The 24,278-nt window shown below is 40.9% G+C and overlaps 3 protein-coding genes across 5 annotated transcripts in view; 1 reads left to right on the top strand and 2 right to left on the bottom strand.

Annotated features, from left to right (window-relative positions):
- Nucleotides 1-6,714, bottom strand: part of mlf2 (myeloid leukemia factor 2) — a 6,960-nt gene extending 246 nt beyond the window's left edge. The window contains exons 1-8 of one of the 3 annotated variants that reach the window (XM_080427418.1): nt 6,418-6,714; nt 5,698-5,806; nt 5,534-5,569; nt 5,288-5,341; nt 4,480-4,656; nt 4,071-4,230; nt 1,344-1,557; nt 1-372 (exon numbers count right to left, since the gene is read on the bottom strand). The exon at nt 1-372 is cut by the window's left edge and continues 246 nt beyond it. In XM_080427418.1, coding sequence (XP_080283544.1) covers nt 360-372; nt 1,344-1,557; nt 4,071-4,230; nt 4,480-4,656; nt 5,288-5,341; nt 5,534-5,569; nt 5,698-5,806; nt 6,418-6,461 — 807 coding nt within the window. In that variant the 5' untranslated portion in view covers nt 6,462-6,714 and the 3' untranslated portion in view covers nt 1-359. Of the gene's footprint in view, nt 373-1,313; nt 1,558-4,070; nt 4,231-4,479; nt 4,657-5,287; nt 5,342-5,533; nt 5,570-5,697; nt 5,807-6,417 lie in introns of all 3 variants that reach the window. The other 2 variants (XM_080427420.1, XM_080427419.1) reach the window with 2 other exon arrangements.
- A 961-nt stretch (nt 6,715-7,675) lies between these two features.
- Nucleotides 7,676-16,341, top strand: cdc42l (cell division cycle 42, like). Its single transcript, XM_080426165.1, has 6 exons — nt 7,676-7,750; nt 11,320-11,424; nt 12,401-12,473; nt 12,593-12,702; nt 13,558-13,755; nt 15,250-16,341. Exons 2-6 carry the CDS (start codon nt 11,320-11,322, stop codon nt 15,337-15,339), a joined length of 576 nt encoding a protein of 191 aa, XP_080282291.1. The 5' UTR covers nt 7,676-7,750; the 3' UTR covers nt 15,340-16,341.
- Nucleotides 16,342-17,763: 1,422 nt separating this feature from the next.
- On the bottom strand, nt 17,764-21,798 carry wnt4b (wingless-type MMTV integration site family, member 4b; the record flags this gene model as incomplete). The annotated part of the gene is made up of 8 exons (XM_080425553.1): nt 17,764-17,933; nt 18,343-18,505; nt 19,164-19,304; nt 19,585-19,727; nt 19,930-20,061; nt 20,330-20,414; nt 21,061-21,214; nt 21,710-21,798. 8 exons carry the CDS (start codon nt 21,796-21,798, stop codon nt 17,764-17,766), a joined length of 1,077 nt encoding a protein of 358 aa, XP_080281679.1.
- Nucleotides 21,799-24,278: the final 2,480 nt, after the last annotated feature.

Genomic DNA, 24,278 nt, shown 5'->3' on the forward strand with positions numbered 1-24,278 from the left:
TGTGTAACAGAGAATATGTGTGCATGTGTGGTTGTATGTGTGTGTGTAAGGAAGCACACTGTCTGTGTGTGTGTGTGTGTGTGTTGTTGACACTGACCGCATAAGTAAATGCAACTACTAAGTGTTGGGCTCTCTCTGTGTGTGTGTGTGTGTGTGTGTGTGTGTGTGTGTGTGTGTGTGTGTGTGTGTGTGTGTGTGTGTGTGTGTGTGTGTGTGTGTGTGTAATGTATAGTTTATATATAGACAGTCCAGTCATATCAAACATCTATGATGGCCGGTCACATTGACTGGCTTCCCTCTTCATCTTGGTTCACAGCATCGGGAAATATCTCCATCAGTCCGTCCTTCTGCTCCCCTCCTCATGCTTGGCCCCTGGTGGGACATTCACAGAGTTGATTTAATAACAAGGAGTAAAACCCACAAACCAAGCAACATTCACTGCACAAGAAGTGACACTGAGGACGAAGTTCACTCTAAAAGTATTGCTGGTACAGGAAAGAGTATTGTATCGCTTAGTTGCATGTATGGCTGTACGTTTTAAGTTGTTGTAATGATATAAAATCAGATGCCTGAAGATTCTGTGTAGCAAATTCTTGTGATTTAAAAACAAAGTTCCCCTGTCTTACAATTAAAACTATCCGTTGTCATTTCATGCTCTGTCTCATCCGGTACCAATTTAGATGTGGGAACACCAGGTAAATAAAGATAACTTAACATTATAGCAAGGATGCAGAGAGCATTTGAGAACCAAGGGGGACACGAGTGCGTGCGTGCAGCGTGTCCAGCTTTTTTGCGTTTTTTTCCTCTTTTATTTCGGGTTTTTGTTACTTTAATTCGGTTAATTCTGTACAAAAAAACATTTACTCCATGAAGAGTAGATGTGTGGCAAAAAGGAAACGTCTCTCCATCGCGCACTTCTCCATTCAGAAATGGATAACAAGAACCGTCGTCCTAAAACACCCTCTAATCCGGCGGCCTCGGTCCGCGAAAGAAATGGGGCAGTGTGTTTTAGGACGAACGTTCCGTTTTCCACCCGGAAAAACCTCCAGCTCGTCCAAGGTTTTTTCTTTTTTCTTCGTCCCAGAAGTGGGGGGGATATCCCCTCCCCCAATGGAACTGGATACGTCTAAACCCCCCCCCCCCCCCCACTGCGTCCCTGCATTATAGGCAACATTATTTTGTTTATTTCAAATCTACCAGCTAGAATATCGTCTATTTTCAAATTGGCCAAAACGGCTTTAGTGGTTAATAGCTTAAAAGCGGTAATCTGGGTTATGTACAATTATGATTCTGAACAAACAAAAACCACATACATGTGCTTCTGGCGTCGTCCTACCTCTCACCAGTCGTAGCGGGGACGAGAAGGGGGTGGGGGGTGGTGCCGGGGAGACTCGTGTTGGTGGGCTGCCGGTGGGCTGACGGAGCTGGGAGGGGCGGGGAGGGCCAGCTGCTGCCCCCCTGCCCGTCGGTCGCGGCCATAGTCCAGACCCCGGGCGTTCGGGGGAGGGTACCGCCCCAACCCTTGCCTAAACTCCTCGTCAAAAGCAGCGCCTTCAGCTGCGAGGAATGGAGACAACAGGTCAAAGGTCAGACAGCTAGTCAATGGCTAATAACTTCAGCAGCAAAACTATATCAGAAATCTGGTTATAAACTCCAAGACAACGGCCTCAGTGTCTTTTTTCCAGACATATTTCACTACATTCAAAAATTTTACTTTTTAATTCACTTCCGGTTCAAACCGTGATATGCACAAGCGAAGAACGTGCCTGGGCATGCCCGTACTGGGTTCAACAGGAGTGTGTGCCTCATTCAAGGCAGCAGTGGCTCAGGAGGTAGAGAGGGCACTTGGAAATTGGAAGGTTTTGGGTTCGAAACCGAGCTCCCCCTGTGTTACGGTCAAAGTGTCCTTGAGCAAAACACTGAAACCCCTAACTGCTCCCGATGAGCAGGTTGGTGCCTTCCATGGTTTCCGCCACCATCGGTGTGTGAATGTGTGTTTGAATGGGTGAATGTAATGCACATTGTAAAGCGCTTTGATAAAGGCGCTATATGAATGCAACATTTACCATTTATTCGTGCATGACACGATTCAGCCCAGCAGTAGTTTAAAAAGCTTATTTTCTTCTTATATGGTTATATTTTGGGAAGGTAAACACCACAAGCCGAAACGAGAGGCTTTGGATTACACTGTGAGCATTGTTTCGGAGTTCACAAACTGATTTTTTATATGGTTTTGCTGCTGTTAATCTAGCCCTCAATTTACTTCAATTCATCAAGTATTTTCTTTGTTTTTGGATTCTTCATTCAATCTTACACAAACAATAATTCTCCTTGTATTCAAGACATCACAAGGCGAGTAAACAATAGAATAAAGATAATTTTGGGATGAACTACTCCACTGCATTACAGTCAAGCGATAGAATGTTCTTATTAGACTGTTCTAGATGACTGAAATTGACAACAAATATATCTCTACCTAGTCATCATATCCACATTACTAATGATCTTTTCTAAATAATATAACAGAGACCCCACGATCATGAAATTCCTGGAAATATTTTGAAATTAGAAAACTTTTCCAGTCCTGGAAAGTGTTTGGAATTTATCAAGGGTCCAGTAAAACAATTTTGCTATGCATTGTTTTTGGCTATTGATTTTGTTAATAAAAACATTTTCCAAAACAAATTGTATAACATTACACGGAATATGTAACATGTAGTTTTTTGCCGAACGGGCTGCTTGATTGCAGCCTAATGTATACCGGACGTGACAAAAAGAAAAGATCTACAAGCTCACAACGTGCTGTAGCGTGATGCTTAGTTAGTTAGTAAATTTGGCATGAAATTTTGAATGGAATTATAGCATTCTATGCTTTATTTTTGCCACGCTGCCTGTCTTTGGACACATAGGAGTAAAAGACTCATTATTGCGCTGAATTAATGTTACTGTATATAGGCCTGGAAATTGGGTTAAATATTCTGGAAAAGTTTTGGAAATTCATTGGTAAAAATGTGACACATGCCTTTTGTCTCATCACATCATATAAACTTCCACGTCTGACTCTGTATTTTAAATTTTGTTTTGTTTTGAACTCTTTCACAGAGAAGCAAATGTCACATTTTCACTTTTTTTATTCCATTAGTGATAAGGCATAATAAGAAAGGACATTGGTTATTAGTAAATGCTGTAACGCTGAAAATGAACACAGTAGGAGAGGGCATATGATTAGCTAAAAATAACAAGACGAGGAAAGCCTAGTTCACCTGAACCCTGGATACAGCCAGTGGGGTACACTGTATACAGAAACGGAAACCTAAATCCCTCTTATTTGTGATCTAAATCTCTGTTGCGGTAGCACAGCAGGACTGGTAAACTGGATGTTGTCAATCCTTCTCAAATTAATCAGATGTTAGGTTTCATTTTTAATGCATTTATCTTGCCAGCTATGAACTATGAAGACGAAGGAGTTTCTTGCAGAACCTAACCTTGGTGCAATTACCAAGAAGATTATTCATAAAACACTGAGGTGAGACTGCGCAGCTGGAAAGACCCCTAATTAAATAACAGATGCAAGAGGGCAGACAAAGTGGACTAATTAAAAAATGTACTAGCAAAAACAAAACAAATCAAAAAGTAGCATCGAATGGCCACATTCCATGGTCCGTTACTTGATGTACTATAACTCAGGTTGAATTTATGAAGTCAGCCAGTAAACATGAAATACCTGCACATGGCTAGCTATGAGATAATGGATTGAGTTTCCTAAATGTAGAGCTCATCTCCCACTGTGAACAATATAACTGAGGAAACTTTCAGCCAAGGTTTCATATGGGGATGTGTGCACTGTGCAGCTAGCCGACTATGCGGTTAATTCGGTGCTGCCCCTACTAAGCATTTACTAAATAGTCGGTCTTATAGATCAAAATGTGTTCAGTTTGAGCCATTTTCTGAGTGTTTCCTTAATTTTAGCGTTTAATCGGTTACAAAAACATTATTTAACCATCAGATTCTGTATTCATTGTATCTCTCTGAAACAAAGTTTCTATTCTATGTTCCTCTCCATTACTCACTCTCCTCCAGGTTGATGTAGTCCTGACGTTCCTCCCTGTCGCCGGTGCGGCGGTTCCGTGCACGCTCCATGACGTGACCGCGCTCGCCGATGTGGTGGCCAATGGCTAGGCGCTCCACGCCGCTCTCGCTGTCACGCATCGACTGGCGCGTCTCACGGATCTGAGGAGACATGGAGAGATGAGACAGGTACTTCTATTTATTCATACTTGACACCCTTTCTTTTAGAATGGCAGGAAAATTAAATAGTACGGTATAAAATGTGTAATAAAAAAAATTACATTTCATAGTACCTGGCTGGCACAAAAATCAAGGTGATCATTTTATCTCTAATAATGCATCCCTAACCATCAACCACCACCATTATTGGAACTATTGGCCTCTGCCAGCTAGGGGATAAGTTCTTCTCACCCCACCAGGTGCTGTTCTCATTTCACTGGTCTGCTGGTAGACTTTGGGAGCGCCAGCGTCTAGGGAGGAATAGGAGATCACTGTGGACGAGGAGTACGTCTGACAGTTCGGTGAGCTGCCGGACATTCCGCCGGACATTCCGCCGGACATTCCGCCGCCGACGCCGGACATTCTTTCCTGGAAGACAAGGACTGACAGTAAGTCACACTGTGACACAATGCTGTGTGGTGGTAGTAAGTAGCCTTGGGAATGTGGCCCTGGACGGGAGCCTATCTCCTGTCTTCTTAGCGCGAGGCAGCTTGAGAATAAGTACACCCTCTGGACATGATGCTAGAACAGTATGTCACAGGGACATATCCCAATCCAACACCCTTCATGCTGAGTGCCAAGCAGGGAGGCATTGGGTACCATTTATATAGTCTGTGGAACCCCCGATCTCCCAATCTCAGGGCGAACACCGAACACTTAACCACAAGGTCATTGAGCTGGTGGTAAGCACTGGTTTAATTCATAGAGATAAAGATGTTCCACTCATTTGAAGCTGGTTGGTCTAACTGTATAAGAAATAAATCGATCAATGATTGCATGGAAGAGCAAGCGGAACTGAGGGAACAAAAATGACTACAAAATGTATTACCTCCTGTCCCACAAAAAGTACTACTGGTCTACAGATGTAAAGTTTAGAACACCAATGGTATTGTTTTTGTTCAGTGTCACTCTTTCCTACAGTGTGAGCTAGTGGGGCAGGGTGTCCAATCATAAAGATTCATTTAGCTTTTGTAGTGGTGCAGAGAACTACGGTACTCACCATGTTTTCCATCATTCCTCCCATCATGCCAAACATGTCCATAAACCCTCCACCCTGTGAAAATGAGAAAGAGCACTTTGAAATTCTCTACAAGTGCAAGAGCAGCAACACATCCAGCTACTGGTCTTTCAAACATGTACTACTGTAAAACAGGATGCGATATTTGCCTGTCAGTTCTAGTTGCTGTAATCTGTCATCTTAAATGAGAGTCTTCTGATATTCTGATAAAGAGGAATATCTACTCACCATTCCCATCATTCCATAAGGAGCCAACGCACCAGCCTAAGAACAAAAGCACAACAAATGTAGATACAAAAAAACAACAACAACAAAATAAATTATTGTATGATATGATAAGACACACACACACAACCTGTGAAATGAACACACGCACACATAACCACAGATACCTGTAGTTGAGGACGGGGGGGTTGGATCTGCGGTGCAAGTTGGTACGGTTCAAAGCCAAATGACCCAAACAGGCTCCTCATCTGATGCCTGTGGGTGGCAAATGGATCCCTGGAAGAAATAACATGCACATTCAGTCATACTTGCCATGAAAAAAAAGAAAACAACAACCCTATGCGGGCAAACAAAACATTGGAGGGGGCGGGAGGGGGGGGATCTGTCATTACAAGCTTAGTAAAGAGGGGGATATAACTTGCCCTAGTGATTTGCAGATACATTAGTCTGGGTGATACTCGTTGATTCATGATTATGATCTGACTGTGAACATCACATGTTGAACAGCACTATTAAAGCCCATGTATTAGCTTGATAACAAGCTATCTCAAATCCAATCCAAACCCCTAACCTTCGAGCATTGCTATCTCTAAATAACGTGGGCTGGTTTAAAAGAACGGCATTTAAAGCCCGATCGGCGGTAAGCATCAGCCTGACTATTCCACTGTCTTAATTAAATGGTAATGTTTTTGTTGATGCCAGCTATAACTGCCAATCCAATATGGTGGACTATGACAGGCCTAAAAGCTTTGCTACCTGCCTCAGGACACAATTACACAACCTAGCTCTCGCTAGCGATATTTATGTAGTAAGATTTCTCTCACTCGTCACAGGGAAAGAGAGAAAACGCAGTGTTAATGTAAAGTGTTATGGATGTTGATACTCACATCATGAAGGGACTGTCATCAACGTCATTCAAGTATCGAAACATTTTAGGGTAAATCGGCTAGCTGATGCTAGCCAGCTAGCTAGATAAATAATCGGGTCTTCAAGCCTTGGTGTGGTATTGTGCTGGGACCTGAAATGCTTGTCAAGCTGCGAAATGTCAATAATTGGCCGAAATGCCAATAAAAGTGTATCAAAGCGACGTGTGGTTAGGTTTCAACTGGATGGCAAGTTATTTACCAATTACCTGCATCACACATGAAAACGGAAGTCAGACTGACAAAAGAAACAGAGCCATTGCTTTGTCAATGGAGCATCAGAACGAGCCGTTTACACTTCCGCTCTGTTTGTTTTCACAATAAAAGTGTTAGGGTGCGTGAGAAATGCCAAATGTCTTAACCACTTAAATCCCAGATGGGTAACAGGAGTCCATCAGGGCTCAATGCTAGTGTATTTTCTGTTTTCTGTTATTGTGGGGAAAGCTTTCGCTGAAAATAGCCTATCGACAAGCTCACAGACTAGTGAGCTTGTTGATCTGCTATTTTCAGCGAAAGCTCATATGGGTAACAGGAGGAGTCTTTTCTGCTGGGGTTTTAAGTAGTTAAATGATAATAATTATTGTTATTTTTATTATTATTATTGAGTTTCAAGTGATATGTGAACAGTGTAATGTGAGTAGATATTTTGAAGAATAAAGCACAAATGATGTGCTGGACAATGCAGGAGGACTTCCCTCTTCACAAAATTGTGACCTTTTCTGGCAGAAAAATGTCTGTGTAAATTTGCCTGCAACTATAATTTGTTTTAGTTTTTTCAATAAATAATTGTATAAATGTCACCATGAAATTTTTCAAATGACAGTTAAAAGTAAGCCAGCCTACATAAATCAGTACACAAAACACAAAAGCAAGAGAAAAGAGAGAAATAAATAAAGTGTTTGTATAATATAATATGATCAGCATAATTTACAGTATATATATTATACAGTATTTGGATTATAGAGTTATTATATATATATATATATATATATATATATATATATATATATATATATATATATATATATATATATATATATATATACACACACACACACACACACACACACACACACACACACACACACACACACACACACACACACACACATTATTAATAGATTTGGATCTACAGTGTAATCTCAGAAATAACCACTAGCCAATCATAACGCGGCAGTCCTTCGAAGCTATGGGGTCTAGAATGTAGCTTATGTGTTGCAATTGCCCATGCGCAGGGAGAGTAGTCCGATTCTCAAACCCGGATGTAACCAACGCCTAACCAGTCTAGAGAAAAACCGTGAGTTTCATAGTTTTAACAAAAAAACTGTTACGTTGTATACTTTTGTGCTTTTTGAGACGAATTTGTAAGGACAAACAGTCCATTAACATGATATATCTTTTCCACAAAGTGAATGTTTAATCATCTGTTAGACCGAGGGCTGTAAAAAGAAAATACCAAGAGAGGTTAGCTAACAAGCTAACTGGAAACTTGGCTAACGCAGTTCAGTCAATGAAAGTTGTCATAGCTGTCATTTTAGATGTTGTTATTTTATTTAACGTCTGACATGAGTTGTAAGATACAGAACCGTTTAGTCTAAGAAGCAACATAAAACGACGCAAACCCTGAACTAATGGTTTGCGTTTTGTTGGAAGTATGATGACCTGTTTACTGAACGAGAAGTTTGGTTTTTGGTTCTGTTCAGTCTTGTTTTATTATGATCGTAGTTCATTTAAAACTTGACCAGATCCGAATGTACATACAAGGCTTAAGTTGTGATTAATCATGAGTTGAAATAACGTTTCACTTTTATCTGACGGATAGGTTATGCATCGGAAGCATTACTTTGGCTTCTGGGGCCTGCGTGCTTCTTCTGCATTTCGGACGTGTAACCACTAACCATAGTGTCACTCTCTAATGATGAAATCTGTCCCTAATAATGATGCCCCTATGGATCATGTATTATTAGGGCTTTCACGATCATGACATTTTACTTGACGATTAATTGTCATACAAATAATTGCGATTAACGATTTACTGTGTGTTTGCCATTGAATATTGGAACATATTAGATACAAATACGTTTGCCTTTTAGACTCTGTAAAACCACAGGGCAGATATGACAAATAACTTATATAAACAATTTAACAAAGACATGACTGACAATGACCAGTATCAATAATCAAAAATAAATAATGTATACTATGGCCAAAATAGACCATTTGCATTAATTTTCTACTCTCATATTTTATATATAAGAAAATAAATTGTGAAAATAGCAGATCTTCGAAGATACGACACGTTGTGTGCTTGTAGATCTGCTATTTACACTATTTTACATTTGTTTTTGAAAATGTATGAACATTTTTCAACAGACAAAGTATGTATGCAAAGTTATTGTGATTATGTAATAATCATGACATATTATAAGCTTTATTTTATTATTAAGCATCACATCCATTAGCAAGTTCACTGATCAGAAAGAAACCCAGTGACTTGAATATTAAATAGCCTGAATCTGTTTTATTATTTAGTTGGCATCCTGTTATTTATATGTATTTTGTTTTATTTCTTTAAGGCATGTAACATTGTCATGTTAAACAGAAGTAACATTTTTCACTTTCTTCAATATCTAGCTACAGTACTAGCTAGCTCACATGTGTGATAACAAGCCGGGCTTTGATGTGTTGTAAATTCAGCAGAAAACCTAATATTCTGTCACATTACTCCCGGAAGATTAAACACACCTGCCATCTAAGTCTGTGTTCACATGTTGTTAGAGTTATTGTTAAAAGGATACAGGATATTTCCCCCAAAATAGAATAGAATAAAGAACTTGGAAATAGGCCAGTCACAATTATTACATAATCGTCTAATGTCAATTATTTGAGATAATCGCAATAATTATTGCATAATCGTTTCCATGTTGAAAATTTTTCATAAATTTTCAAACATTTTCCAGAAATTTCTGCTATTTTGAATTTTTTGGAAAGTATATTATTAAAATATGTCAGTAATTTCTTTGTATATTATTACAATTATTTAATTGTCATATCTACTCAGTGCAATTTGTGATTATGAAGCCTAAAAACCAAACAAAGAATGTTATTTTCTTTTTCCAATGTTCAGTGCCAAAAACACTTCGTTAATCACAATCGTTAATCACAATTATTTGCGTGACAATTAATTGGCAACATAAATTTGTAATCGTGACAGCCCTACTTGAAAAATGGTCAGAAGTAGTGTAAAATATGTATCATTTGAACTGTAGATAATTATCAGACCAAAATGTACCTTTCAACATCTTGTTTATGCTCATAATGACTGGGTGGCTGTCCTCACTGGTTTTGTAGCAATTGTAGAAACGGTAGGGTAAGTGATATTTTTTGGTTTATAGCAACAACAAAAAAAAAGTTTTTCCTAAAAAAGTTAAAAGCTCTATATTCTGATGGTAATCATTGCTATAGACTAGAGTGTTTGTTCAGTAACTACAGCTCTTTAATAAACCGAAACAGCTGACATTTTTATAGTTCTGAAGTTTTTGTCTGCTCATTTCTTTGTCAACACTTCCAATTTCACTTGTTTATTCTGCATCCTTCTATGTGACTTCTGTCTCCTGATTGTAGAAAACAAACTGGTATGACCTGACCTGAGCATGTATTTTCTGTTTACTAAAGAGCTGGAGAGACAGGGAGTTGTTACTGAACAAACAATCAGAATATTGAGCTATTTAACAATTATTTTAACAAAAACATACAAAATCACATAAGTTAAATACATTTCGACACGGTCTTGTCAGCAAATCTCTGAATAATTACGACAATTATTTAGTTTTTCCTCACAACCTCTATGGAATTGGTGTTAAATTAATATGCCATTTAACAGAATGTATGTGTGTGATTAATAATGAAACTGAAACCCTAGATCTTGGATTTCAAACGGAGAAAGGCAGTTGTCCATGGTAAGGCGTATTTAGTGTAAGGAGCCACTAGAGAACGCTAAAAGATGTCCTTGATTAGATAAGGTTCTGACGTGTCCGTCGTTTTCCTGCCTGATCGCAGTAACTTGGCAACGCCCCCTTCTGTGATGCATGCGAAACTGCCTCTCACATGAGCGGACGGCTTCAAATAACCCCAAAACCCCTGCAATACCACATGGTCAATCCGTGGCGTGCAACGTTAAGCACTAGACTTCCAATCCCAGCGGCCCGGGATCGAATCCCTCTCACGCTGTTGTTTATTTATCTAATCGAAAATGTGTCGCAAATTATTTTGTTAGGTTTAGTCATAGTTTTTGTCGCCCCCAGCGATGTGGACCACTCGGCCCACTTGGTGAGAACGGACTACAGCAGCCCCTAATATTAAGTTAGGAAGTAATTAGGCAAAAAACTGTTACAACGACAAAACTGTTACAACGACGAAACTGTTAGAACGACGGAGGTGTGCCGTCTCTAGTCGACTTGAGCAACGAGAGGCACCGCCGAGCGAGTCGCCATGCTGAACGTTGCGAAGTCCATAAGAGCCGACTCAGTGCCATTCGAGTTATGTACCGATAGTGACAGAATCCAAAATTATCCCCCCCCCCAAGCTGTGCCAGCGCGGAGCACTATTTTCCAATACGGAGGAAAGCCAGCCAGTGCTATCCTCTTGGAATGACACTTATCCAGTGACTAGGGGGGGGCGAAGCAGTTCCGCCTGCGTCACAGAAGTGGGCGTTGCCAATTTGCTACGATCGGGTAGGAAAACGACACACGCGGTTCTGACTAGTGTAGAACTATCACTTCCTCTCTGTCTGCGTGAGTGTCTGTCTCTGTCTGTTGGCCTTCCTGTCACAGTCCTGATGTTTATGTTCTGTCCCCTCCACCACAGATGCAGACTATAAAATGTGTAGTGGTAGGAGATGGTGCGGTAGGAAAGACCTGCCTACTGATTTCCTACACAACCAACAAGTTCCCATCAGAGTATGTGCCCACGGTAAGAGAACAGCGCTCGTACAGGAGGGGGGGCTCATGCTGACTGCCGTCATTGGAGGGTTTCTGCAGCTGATTTACTACATCTAGGATTGCTGTAATCTCTTGATTATTTTAATCTCTTGATTATTTAGACACCATAAAATGTCATAAAAATGTAAAGGTAATACAGTAGATTATGTTAAATGCTCATCACAAGTTATTTGAACCTAAACATGTTGAAATGTTTACCCAGCAATCAAAAACGGAACATTTCACATTTCATCAATGCATTTCAGTGCTACATAAAACATTAAGACATTAAGAAGACACGGATCATTAAGAGGGTGCAAAAGAAATGCATTATAAAAAGACATTTCAATAATAATAAAACAGAAAAATAAGAGAATAAAATAGCAGTGCAGAGAAAATGATTAGACAACGCAAGTAAAAGTCTTCAGCTTTAATTAAAATATAATTTAGTTGAGTCGTAGTAGAACTGCAGTTTTCTGTGGGTTTGTTCAAGATATGGTGCATATTTTTTTTATTTTTTTTATGCTGCGTCTCCACATTTAGTGGACAGAAAACAGACCTGTCCCTGACAACCTGGTCTAGATGGTTCATGAGATAAAAAAAAATATTTTGGCCCTAAACCATTCAATGTTTTAAAAACCAGCAGTAGTATTTTGAAATCAATTCTTTGATAGACATGGAGACAGTGTAAAAATTTAAGAACTTGTGTGGTATCAGCCCCTTTCTTTTTATAGTGAGGACTGAGGACACGAGCAGAAGTGTTATAAATCAACTGCAGTCGTCTATCGCTAATCTGATTATTCGGTTAAAATGTTATGTCGATTGACTAATTGATTTATTTGATATAGTGGTTTCATCCCTTTTAGGTGTATTTCTATGCTTAAAAGTAAATATAATCACAGTATCACACACATCTTCTCAGCATTTTGTGGTTTAAGTGTTTGTTTTGTTTTATTTTGTGTCCACAGGTTTTTGATAACTATGCTGTGACGGTTATGATTGGGGGTGAGCCCTATACTCTTGGCCTCTTTGACACGGCAGGTAATATCCCCTTTCTCTCTATTCTTTCTCTGTTTGTTCATTTGTCTGTTTTAATCTGTTAATCCATTTATCAAATATAAATATTTAGCCGTCCATAATCTTTCTGATTGTCCACTCAGGTCAGGAGGATTATGATAGGCTGCGTCCTCTCAGCTACCCACAGACAGATGTGTTTCTAGTCTGTTTCTCCGTCGTCTCACCTTCATCTTTTGAGAACGTCCGAGAGAAGGTCAGTGTCTCAATTTAACTGCTGTTCAGCTTATACTACTCTTTGGAAACATTGTCATGTTATTGGAATTTCTCTGGGATTTGTGATTATTATTATTGTTTAGCACAACAAGATGAGTGTAAGTACAATATGCAGTAAAATAAAATCTTTCACAAGAAAGAGTCAAGTAGAAAATGAGTTGTGCAGGTGAGGTGAGAAACCCTGGAAGGGCTTATAGGAGGACCTCACCTTTTCTATTACATTACAAAGTTAAAAGATAAACAAAACAAAAAAGAACAACAATGTAGCAATGAAAATAAATGATAATACCAAAGATAACAGTCAGTCAGACAGACAGACAAGAAAGTGTATTTAGAAGGAGAGTGAAGTGACAGTGCAGTATAGGTTGCAAGCTAAATTAAAATCCATGATGTGATTATTTCTGTGTCTAACTGTTTGAACCACCGGTATTCATCTTAACCACTTGGAGTTCACACAAAAAGTGACTTATTTTCTATCAATTACATGCCCCGTGAAGCCTTGAATTCATGGAGACTTATTTGTTTTTGACGCATTCCTAAGCCAATAATTTGATTGTCTTAGGAATGCGACAAAAACAAAAATCTCCATGAATCCAAGGCTTCATGGGGTGTGTAATTGATATGAAATAAGTCATTTTTTTGGGTGAACTACTCTTTTGAGCCCTATTCTATACATAATTGTAAAAAAAATAGCAGTTCCACAAGCTCGCATCGCGTTGCAGACCAGTGCATTGTCAGCTTGTAGATCTGCTGTTTTTGCTAATTTACATAATCACACGCCCAAAATAGGGACACTAGGTTGAAAGTGGTTAACTGTCTTTTTCTAATTTTCCAGTGGGTTCCTGAGATCTCTCACCACTGCCCACGCACCCCCTTCCTGTTGGTGGGCACGCAGGTGGACCTGAGAGATGACAGCAACACGGTGGAGAAGCTGGCCAAGAACAAACAGCGCCCCCTGTCTCCTGAGAGTGGAGACAAGCTGGCTCGTGACCTCAGGGCTGTCAAATATGTCGAGTGCTCTGCCCTCACACAGGTATGGGACCAAGCTCTTTTCATTTGGCCTTTATTTAGTCGTGGGAAGTTGACCACGTGTAGACGGACACAACTGGGACATTGGCCTGTAGGGGTGTCACGATACGCCTAATCCACGATTCGATTCGACTTTCGATTTTAAGGTCACGATTCGATTCGATTTTCGATACGATATATATTTTTAAAACGTTATTTTTTTCAGCTTTGAGGGCTATATGATTATTAATTTAGGCTATTGTCTTGATTTGTAAAGAAAAACACATGTTTCTCAATAAGTCCCTTTTATTTGAATAATATCAAATGAGAATAACAAAAAGGGTTTTATGCCCTTACAACAACTCTGTCATTTTCAGATTCTTCTTTAAGATGAGTTAACAACATTCTTGTGAAGCTCTATAACTAAATAAAATCTAAATACAAAGTTGAACATGTAAGAAAAAAGGATCCAAAGACAACTGTTATTTGGCTACATGTTCTTAAACATCTTAAAGTATGTTCACATTGTTTGAACAGATAAGAGCTTTAACAAACAAGAAATGTGAATAATAAGCTAAGCCATGGGTCTTCAACAGGTTTGTTTTTTTACCTTAACCCCATCCCTTTTCTGAGGTGAACTTAAGCCAAAAATAGCAGATCTTGTAGATCGGCTATTTTTGGCCGAGAGGTATAGGTGTCGAGGGGAAAAAGTGAAGACGGAGAAACTATCAATGTGGAGCATAATCGACAAACGGTAGCCGTTTTGTCAACAACGCGTCGGGTGCCCTCATAATTCACTGGGAAGCCAAAATATTGTCAGACTTTTGACTTAATGGAAGCGGGAGGGTTTTCCTATTCTTCCGTTTGTGTATCATCATTACCATCGCTGGCTTCAGCAGTGGCCATGGTGAAATGTAAAGTAGTAGTACAGACGCAACGCTACAGCGGTCTCTCTCTGTGTGTGGGTTTGTCCTGTCGTCTTTTTTTTCTCCCCCGTCGTAAGCACGCATGCGCGATGCGCGGAAAAACATAACAGCGACTCTAGCATGGCTTCACCCGGACGTGCAATCGGATGTGCGCATGCGCGGGAGTATATATTTTTTATTAACCCTTGAATCGCGATACGGCTTTTGATTTCGATACACTGTATCGAACGTCATTTTCGGTTCGATTTCGATACGTATCGAGTATCGTGACACCCCTATTGGCCTGTATAACCACAGTCTTCTACTGCAGACCACCAAGTAGCATCAGTGGAAGTGCTTTTCTCAGGTGCACTTAGTAGAGGGAGGGTCAGGGTGTTGTCCCCTTTCCCCACCCACCCAGACATTCCCACCTGGCCCAGTGACCTTCACAATCCTGCTTCTTTGACCTGTACACTGGTGTGGCCTGAGGCATCATGGCAATGTTAATTTACAGGTTGCACAGAGTTTCAATTATAAGACATTGACATGGTGTCCCCCCCCCCCCCCCCCTCTCTCTCTCTCTCTCTCTCACCTTTCCTGTTAATCTCTCTCAGAGAGGACTGAAGAATGTGTTTGATGAGGCTATCCTGGCAGCCCTGGAACCCCCAGAGACCAAAACGAAGAAGCGCTGTATTCTGCTATAGATTATGAGAGGACAGCAAGTGGAGGTCGAAGAAGAGTAAGATATGGGTGGGATGAATTCAAATCATAAGAGAGTTGGATCAGTGGCCATCATAAGAAAGGACAAAACAATGGGGCAAGTTAGACAAAATGGCACCAAGACTCACTCAAATACCTTGTATGCTGACTGTGCCTTCGGGTGAGAGGAAGTAGAACGTGGTTTCCCCTCATGCAGTAAATCTGCAGGATGAGAAACATAACATTCACTCCTTTTTTTCCCCTTTCTCTTAAAGCTTTTAGAAATGGCAGTGTTTTGCAGTGTTTTCCCTACAGAAACTTGGGTGGGGCGGGCCCCCCTGCCTGTCACCATTGCTCCTCCCCTTTGGAAAAGATATGGTTGCATTTGCCTTCCTTTGAATTTTGCCTGACTTTTGTGGCCAATCTGGGCTTCCCTACAAATTGGGGAAGCACTGATTACTTCCACTCAACATTAAGTTTCTACTCGTGGACAACGGTTATTAGACCCTTAAAAGCAACTTAATGTTAAGTGGTGCTGGATTTCTTTCTTCTTTTTTTTTGCCACTTTTGAGTTGGATGAAGACAGCACGCAAGTTTATTTTCACTCCATGTTAGCCAGGGCAGGTAGCGGTTACTCTCTTCCAACTCCCAGTGAATTATGGGAAAACCAAGTGCATTGTCACCAGTTTGCCTTTCGCAGGTAACTTGTTGAACTGAATTTATAATATTTTATTCTTTTTTGTGTATGTTGTATTAATTCTATGACTTGTTATTTTGGGGAAATGTTTAGCAGTTATTCATTTTGAAACTTGAGTTTTTATTTTATCTTCTGTTCTTTTTTTATTGCTAGCCTACCAATTTTGAGTGATTGATAACAAATTAAGCTGTAATATTTTGGATAGATCTTCATCTGGATAGAAATGATGAGATGATAACCTTTTGCTAGAATTTTCTGGGTGTTTGTAATCACAGGATGTTTGTAATAAAATGGTTTAACTGACATAAAACAGATATCCTTTTTGTAATTAAATGCACAGCATGGCATACCATAAATAAAAGAAAAAAACACATTTATTTGACCAGATTAACTTGGCAGAAAGGCGCTCCATTTAAACAGATTGCTGTCAGCCAGCAAAATATTTAAACAATGTCAATGAATGGCAACATCTGGGGCATGCACAGTATATTAGGAAGTCCTAAAATACATCTCTGGGTGTTTTGGATAAACAAACTATGATTGAATTTAGTTTTCTGAAACAGTGTTTTCTAAAAGTAGTAGATGCACAGTGACATTACAAAGCATGGGTGAGCGACAAACGCAAGACAGACACTGATATAAGTCAAAGTTATTGCTGTTTAGATGTCTCTAATGGAGTCAGAAGTGGAGGAAAGACTCATAATGCCAGATATACAAATAAATAAGCCAGAACAAAGGCAAAAAGACATAAATACAGCAAATGTACAAAGAATTGCTAGCCTATGATGCTGAACACAAACCACAGACAAGCATTAAACAAAGTAAGCCGTAATATTTCCCTGTTAGTTCTGGTTAATTTCAGCTTTATAAGCTTTGTCAGTTCAGGTGAGATTAACAGTATATATGTGTGTATTCATGCACTTGTCTGCCTGCTTGTTTGTGCACATATTTTAACTTGCGTATTATGTCAATGTAAGGGAAGACATCATGACGTATGTGTACATTCCTTACTGCTTTACTCTTGCCCTAACTTTACTTGTCAGGTTAATAATTAAATTCTATTTAAAAGCCCTCAGCTATGTTGCAGCTTAAAACGTAGCTCAAAAAAAGCTTTGGGACTCTTGACCGAGGGCTGAAGACTGCTAATAAGTGGTGTGAAAAACCACATTGTATTCCGGTAATACTGGTCTTGTGTATAGTTGTACAGTAAACTGCCAAAAAGAAAGAACAAAAGAAAATAAAGGTATTCTGCTTTTTGCAGAATCATTGGCCAAAAATCAAGTTGCGGGGGGTGCCTGGTGGCTCAGCCAGTTCGTGCACTGACCATGTACAGTATATGCTCCATGTGGGTCTCGACGACCTGAGTCTGAATCCAACTCCCGTCATGCCTCGCATGTCTCTCCTCTCCCTAGGTTTCCTGTCTCTACACCTATCTAAACAAAGCATAAAAAAGCAACAAAGAAAATGTAAAAAACAAATAAACGCAATCAAGTTGTAGCCTACTTAAGAGGAAAATAGTCTTTTATCATATTCAAACTTGAACAAGATTAAGTATTAGCACTCCCCACTCTTCATTCTTTTGCGAAATAATATTGCAATGTTTTTTTATTTTATTTTTAAAATCAATATCGTGCAACCGTAGTCTGGTGTTCAGGAGTGTCTGTCTGGTGGTCTTTCTGCTGCTGGGTACAGAGTTTGTTCGGGATTTTAGGATCATTGTCCCCCTCCCCCCTTACACTCGACAGGTGTGGATAGTGACTGTGTTCTTGCACTGCTGGCATCGGACCGAGCAGCACCAGGAGAACTTGCAGGAGCAACGCTGCACCACCTCAGCCCGGCCCGCTTTGTAGCCCGGCCCGCAACACACCAGCTCACAGCCGTCTGGTGCCAGCCGAGAGGTACCTGGGATGGAAGAGATAAATTGAGGAAGAGATATATTTAATATAAACGTAGAATGAGAAGTTTATCATATCTCTAGAAAATGTTTAAAATAAGGTGCCAATCCTGCAGAGATACCACAGGCATGGTTAGCCTGGCATGGCCAGACTAATATCACTGCGTAGATATTAGTCTGGAATCTCTTTGTGGAACCTGCATACTGGGCCCTGATTGGTGCCTCACAACTTCGGAGGGAGAGAAATCAAATCTCTATTGAGAGGGGCCAGCCCTAATCTGCCAACGGTTCCTGATCTAAAATCATGGACTCTTTTCACACACAGTATGTAGCCTGGGGTAGAATTATCTTAAGTCTTTTATGTATTGCCATAAGGCAAATTCTGTTGTAAATATACAAATACAGAGTGGCTCTCACCATTACAGCGTCTGCCAGCGGTCCCAGGGATACCATTGTCAGGGTCAAGGCGACAGAAGTCTGGGGAACTAGCGAGATACACCAGGTCTCTGGCGGCGGGGGGTTTGACTTGGGGGTCACGGGGCAGGAGAGCAGGCCTGGAGCCTATTCGAGTCAGACGCACCTGGGGGGATGGTTGGGAAAAGAGGTCAGTCTTCAACAACACAGCTGCTTTACAATCATATATATTGCAGTTGAATTTATACGATTTAAAATGGTGTAATATTGGGGATTTAATTTAATTTAGAACGCATGCTATGGTTCGACACAAATGTTTTCATGTGAGTGCCCACTTCATCATGAGTTGTGATTAATCAGTGATCACAATACAAGGCAATCTAGAGATGCATTTACAGCACCCTCTGGTGTACAAATGTGCAGACTGCATTACATACATATAATTTAGATGGCATCATTGCAATAGTTTTGCACTCAGTTTGCATCCTTTTGCTCAGTTAACAACATAGTTGTATCATTTAAGCAGTAATTGTGCATGTCTAGTTTACATATGAGTGGCTTCATCAGAGCTTCCAGAGCTTCAGATCAGGCGCCTCTGCACGGATAAGCCAGAAATGTTTACAGGGGTGACCTCCAGGCCTTGCCATCAGAGGAACATGACTGTCAGTTGATAGTTTTGATCCTCATAGCAGTTAGAGTGGCCATCAACATCCTTAACGTGCCCCTTCTCAAGGTAACAACACAAACCACCGACACTGTCGTGCAACAAAGTATACATAAGGCTTTAAGTGTAAGGAGTCAAAGAGGTGAGCTGTGTCTAATACCTCTGTGGCTCCATCAAAACGTTCCTTGAGCACAGCGCCGACACGCCTGAATGGAGGCATGACCTTCCAACAGGTCCTCAGCTCACAGGAGCCAGAGACACCATGACACTTACACTCCACTTGCATGTTATGGAGGATGGCCTGGGGATGGAGAGATGGAAGCCATGTCAGGGGTAATAGGACACTTAACACTGTTCAGTAATTAACAAAATGTGTTCAATTAAGACCCCAACGTTCTGAATGTGTTGCATGCATATTTTCATATTTTTTATATTTTTCATGGCATATGCTATGCACTTTCATGTTACACTGTCTTATTGTATCTTGTCTCACAACTAATTTTTTTACAAAAAGAACAACGATGAAAGTCAAACAGTCAAACTTGAATATCAGTGATGATGTCCCCCAACATTGAACTAACCTTTCGACCAGCTTCATTGTTATGAATATTCATGAGCGGTCGACCCGCTGACAGCCCCTTGGCCCGCTCTGGTTCGTCAACAAAAGTTTGGGAGAAAGCCACACCATAGGACAGGTTGTCACTGCATCCTGACCACTGGAAACCTGGGAGGAAATTAATCTGATGAAGGCTGATGAAAAATGTCTGCTTTGTTGTGAAAACACAATTTTATTGCCCTTTAAACTTAAATTAGGCTTAACAAGCAATAAATGTAACCTCAGTTTCACTACTCATATAGTCCTGCTCTTTGGCTATGCAGGGCAGTTGTCACTCTAAAATGTATAATAAAATGTGAGACGGCTTTACCTTCAGGGCTGACTCCCCGGACCTTCCTGTCACAGCCACATCTCTCTAGCTCCCCTCGGCTGCATCCTCGAGTCACAGCCACCGCCACAGCTGCTGAGGACAGAGCGTGCACGAAGGCAGCCTCTCGTGTCCCTGGTTTGGTGCAGTTCAGTTTAGTTGCACAATATCCGACAAATACAGTAACAGAAATCTTAAATACATGAGAAAAAATTAGCAATTTCTTGCAGGTGAGGTCAAAAACACTGAATTATTTAATGCAATGCACATTCACATGACATTTGCATCACAAAATAAAATGCTGTGCCCATTTTGAATATCTAATTTATCAAACATGGTCACTGTATGGCTGTGACTCCTTTGCGATCTCTTTGATTTTGTACTCCACAATCCTGTGTAGTACCTTGATTCATGACTCTCCCAAAGACATTGATTCCACGTGGGGTGGTGGAGCAGTTCCAACGACGGTTGCGGAATTGGTGCTGGCACTTATAACAAGCAGAGACACAGAAAACAGCAAATTGACAGGGGCCTCTAATCTGAGCATCCTTTTACTGACAAACAAGCATTTCACTGAAGAACACATCAGATTCATTATGCACACCCTCATAATATAAACCACTTCTGTTTTACACAAATTCACATTCATTTGTGTGTAAATGAGATTCAAATGGCCCACCTAAGCCTAGCTGATGCCATTGATAACATTGTTTTAAATTTACTTACGGTAACTACTTACTCAGATGTTTAGAAATTCCACTTATCTATTATGTTTGTTTAGGAAATCAAAACTAAACAAACATCTATTGAACTAATTTAATAGTGAAAATTGCTCTTAGATTATTAATTGCACTTATGATGGGAAGAAATATAGCTCTGATGGTACTGCATACATATTTACTGAAAACAACAACACAATAACATTGCCACTGATGCTGAGGCTGATGAAGAGACTAGAATATGGACAAGACACTCGCTATGAAAATGATGATAATAGTGGTGATGATGGTAGTGATTTTACTGCTGCTTCTTATGAAGATGATGAAGATGATGATGATGATGATGATGTCAATATTGATGAGTCCAGGTTATGTCCCCTGAGCTTTTCCGCTCTGTGGAGCCCTCTTCTCGTACCTCGTCTATGACCATCTCGGCTGCTTTGCGTACGGACTCCATGACCTCCCCCCGCGCCCTGCACACCCCCACCTGCCCCGGCGACAGGCCCCTCAGACGCGCGCAGGGGGCAGCGCCGGACACGGGCCTTGAGCGAGGCAGCCTCGCCAGGGAGCTAGGATATAACATGGGGTGGTTGTAAGTCAAGACACATTCATCATTTCACACAGGAACTGTAGCTGTACCGTGTGCCTTTGTTGAACCCTGTTCAGGGGGAGTGTTATTGAGAAGTAAGGGAGATCGGAGGATACCGAAGGAGTGCAGGGATGCTGTGAAAAAGTGCAGGGAGGGCAAGGAAGGAGACAGAAAGAGGACAGAGCAATGAAAGGAAGAAAAGGGTGAGAAAAGGACGAGGAGGTAACGATGGGGAGAGTTTTTAGAGCACGAGGAAACGAGGGGAAAGACTGTCAGACAAAGGAGACAGGGAAGGCCCAGCAGAGAGACGAGAGCGAGAGAGAAAAAGAGAAAAGGTCACCGAGCAGAGAGACAAAGAGAGAGAAAAAGGGGGAGCGACAGAGAAAGATTTAGAGACACGTCGCCATCTTTTAAAAGTTATAGCATGACAAACAAAACTCCCTCTTTCTCCTCCTCCCCTGCACGCCAGACTTACAGCCAGTTGGTTGCCATGGTGGGGTGGGTTGCCCATAGCAACAGCAGGAGGAGTGGTGCCGTGAGATTGACAGCGGAGACAGTTGGCATCAGACTGTCGGTCTGTCCGTCTCCGTGTGTCAGGCTGCTAGGTCCTTGGACGACAGGCTGCCCGGTCCCAAGGGTGTGTTGTCTGTCCGTACTGTATGTCTGTACGTTCTAGAATCGTTGGTCTATAGTTCTGGACCAGAAGTTGGGGATGATCCCCGCATATCTCCTAGGTCCTAGGAGAAAGATAGGAGGAGAAGGCAGAGATTAAAGATAAAGTCATTGTTGGAAAAAGTTGATCACACACATCCCAACAGGCATATTTCATTTACATTATCTGTACTGTCAGCACAGTTAATACATATAAGACATAGTAAACACAAAAACACCCATAAATGGTTATAAACAGCAGCAGCATTGCGAGAGTCGTCATTTTAGTAACATAATAAACTGACCTGTAGTTTATCCTTAGAGGGAAATAAAGTATTATTCATGACTTCAATTAATGTTTATTTTTTTCAAACATTCCCCAAAGCCACAAATAACAAAGCCTCTTACCCGTCTTGTGTCCTGTGATATCCAATTGCTGTGGTCTTCAAAATGATGCAGTTCAGAACGTAATTTAATCCAAATTCTCAGTGAACTGTGTCAATGTCGTTTGTCAATTTCCTCTTTTGTGCTGACTGCAAAAGCATGCTTAGAAGAGAAACTCACGGAAAAGGTTATCCTTTAAAGACCCAAAAATGAAATCCACATATCCAAAGTACTTTTTTCTTTCCTCAATTACTTTAGGTTCAAACGATCAAAACTGCTCCAAAGTAGAACTAATGTCATTGCGCTGGGGAAAGCATTTTGCCTCTTTGTTACTGGCCGCTTGGTTTCCTTTCCCAACAAAACGGATGTGTCCAGTTCGTAAAAGAAAGAAAGAAGCACTGAGAACAGTGAGATGGGTGTAATGGGTTATAAAGGAGGTAGAGAGTGAGGGAGGGGGGGTAGAGAGAGCGAACAGGAGTGATGTGAGGATGATGGAGGGAGCGGAAGGGAGGGGACGGTGGACATTGTGAAGGGTGATAGTTACACTGCAGTACATTGACACTGAGAAATGGCATGCTCTTCATTAGGCGTGTTTAGCACAACACACAAAATGTGATCCGGGCCAGAGATCCACAGATGGCGTCAGAAACAATTCTGCTGAATTGTTATGTTGTGCAACAACTCTCTCTCTCTCTCTCTCTCTCTCTCTCTGTGTGTGTGTGTGTGTGTGTGTGTGTGTGTGTGTGTGTGTGTGTGTGTGTGTGTGTGTGTGTGTGTGTGTGTGTGTGTGTGTGTGTGTGTGTGTGTGTGTGTGTGTGTGTGTGTGGATGCATGTGCATACTATTACGTATGTGTGTGCAAGCAAGTGTGTGTATTTGCTTATCTCTATTAGTATCTTTATTGCATATATGTGTTTATGTATAATGTGTTTGTGTGAATGTGCATTTGTTATTGTTTATTAATACCTTAATATCCTACAATATACCCTACAATATCAATTATACTCAATATATACTATTTTAGATATACGTGCGTGCGTGCGTGCGTGTATATTACATTGCATACAATTCACATACCATAATAGTTGTGAGTTGTGACACAGCACATTTCCACCTATACGTGTATATGCATGTGAGAAAGTACCTTACCTCATGTTTAATTTTCCCAAACTTTGTTGCTCATTTTACGAGTTCCCCCTCCCCCTCTCTCTTCCCCCAGCATTTGCCCTCTCGTTCTCCCTTTCTCCCACTCCCTATATTGTCTTAGAAGAAGGGGTGACATTTAGACAAGCAGGAGAAAACACACCACTGACAAATATTGGAACGGAGGCAAATAAATCAGCAGATAGGAGAGACTGAGGGAAGAAGGAGAGAGAGAGAGAGTGGATGGGTGTAGAAAGGGACACGGGTGTTAAACTGGGGTTAGGGGAGGAGCGTTTAAGGGGCAACAGGGGCACTGTCAGAGATGTGCATTTGAGAAAAATATGAAGCATTTTCTTATGAAAATGGACTTGAGAATGATAGATAGATAGTAGACAGAATTAGACAAAGTACACTTGATATACTTAATTACAAGGGTCACACAACAGAGACACTGTCATAGATTGACTCTACCCAAAGAAAGAGTGAATTATTTTGTAACTTTGAGAGGATGTCACAGTACTTATTTAAAGCCCATATGACTGTCAGAGCAAAGCTCTTGTTAAAATGGGCTCTTCTGCACATGGGTAGTGTACAGTTAAATGGTAAATGGTAAATGGTGCATTTGTATAGCGCTTTTATCCAAAGCGCTTTACATAGATTGTGCATTACATTCACACACACATTCATACACCGATGGCGGAGGAAACCATGCAAGGCACCAACCTGCTCATCGGGAGCAATTAGAGGTTCAGCGTCTTGCTCAAGGACACTTCGACACTAACTCTGGGGGAGCCCCCCAGCCCGGGATCGAACTGGGAACCTTGCGGTTTCCAGTTCACTCTACCCGGCCACTCTACCCCTGAGCCA

This window comes from Gymnoscopelus braueri (genome assembly GCF_963280865.1).
Source record: "Gymnoscopelus braueri genome assembly, chromosome: 4".
NCBI lineage: Eukaryota > Metazoa > Chordata > Actinopteri > Myctophiformes > Myctophidae > Gymnoscopelus > Gymnoscopelus braueri.

Bases quoted from the DNA above. Each gene is read 5' to 3' on its own strand.
- cdc42l (XM_080426165.1), top strand. From the start codon at position 11,320: ATGCAGACTATAAAATGTGTAGTGGTAGGAGATGGTGCGGTAGGAAAG. The intron at 11,425-12,400 runs GTAAGAGAACAG...TTGTGTCCACAG, and splicing joins CATCAGAGTATGTGCCCACG to GTTTTTGATAACTATGCTGT. The intron at 13,756-15,249 runs GTATGGGACCAA...AATCTCTCTCAG, and splicing joins AGTGCTCTGCCCTCACACAG to AGAGGACTGAAGAATGTGTT.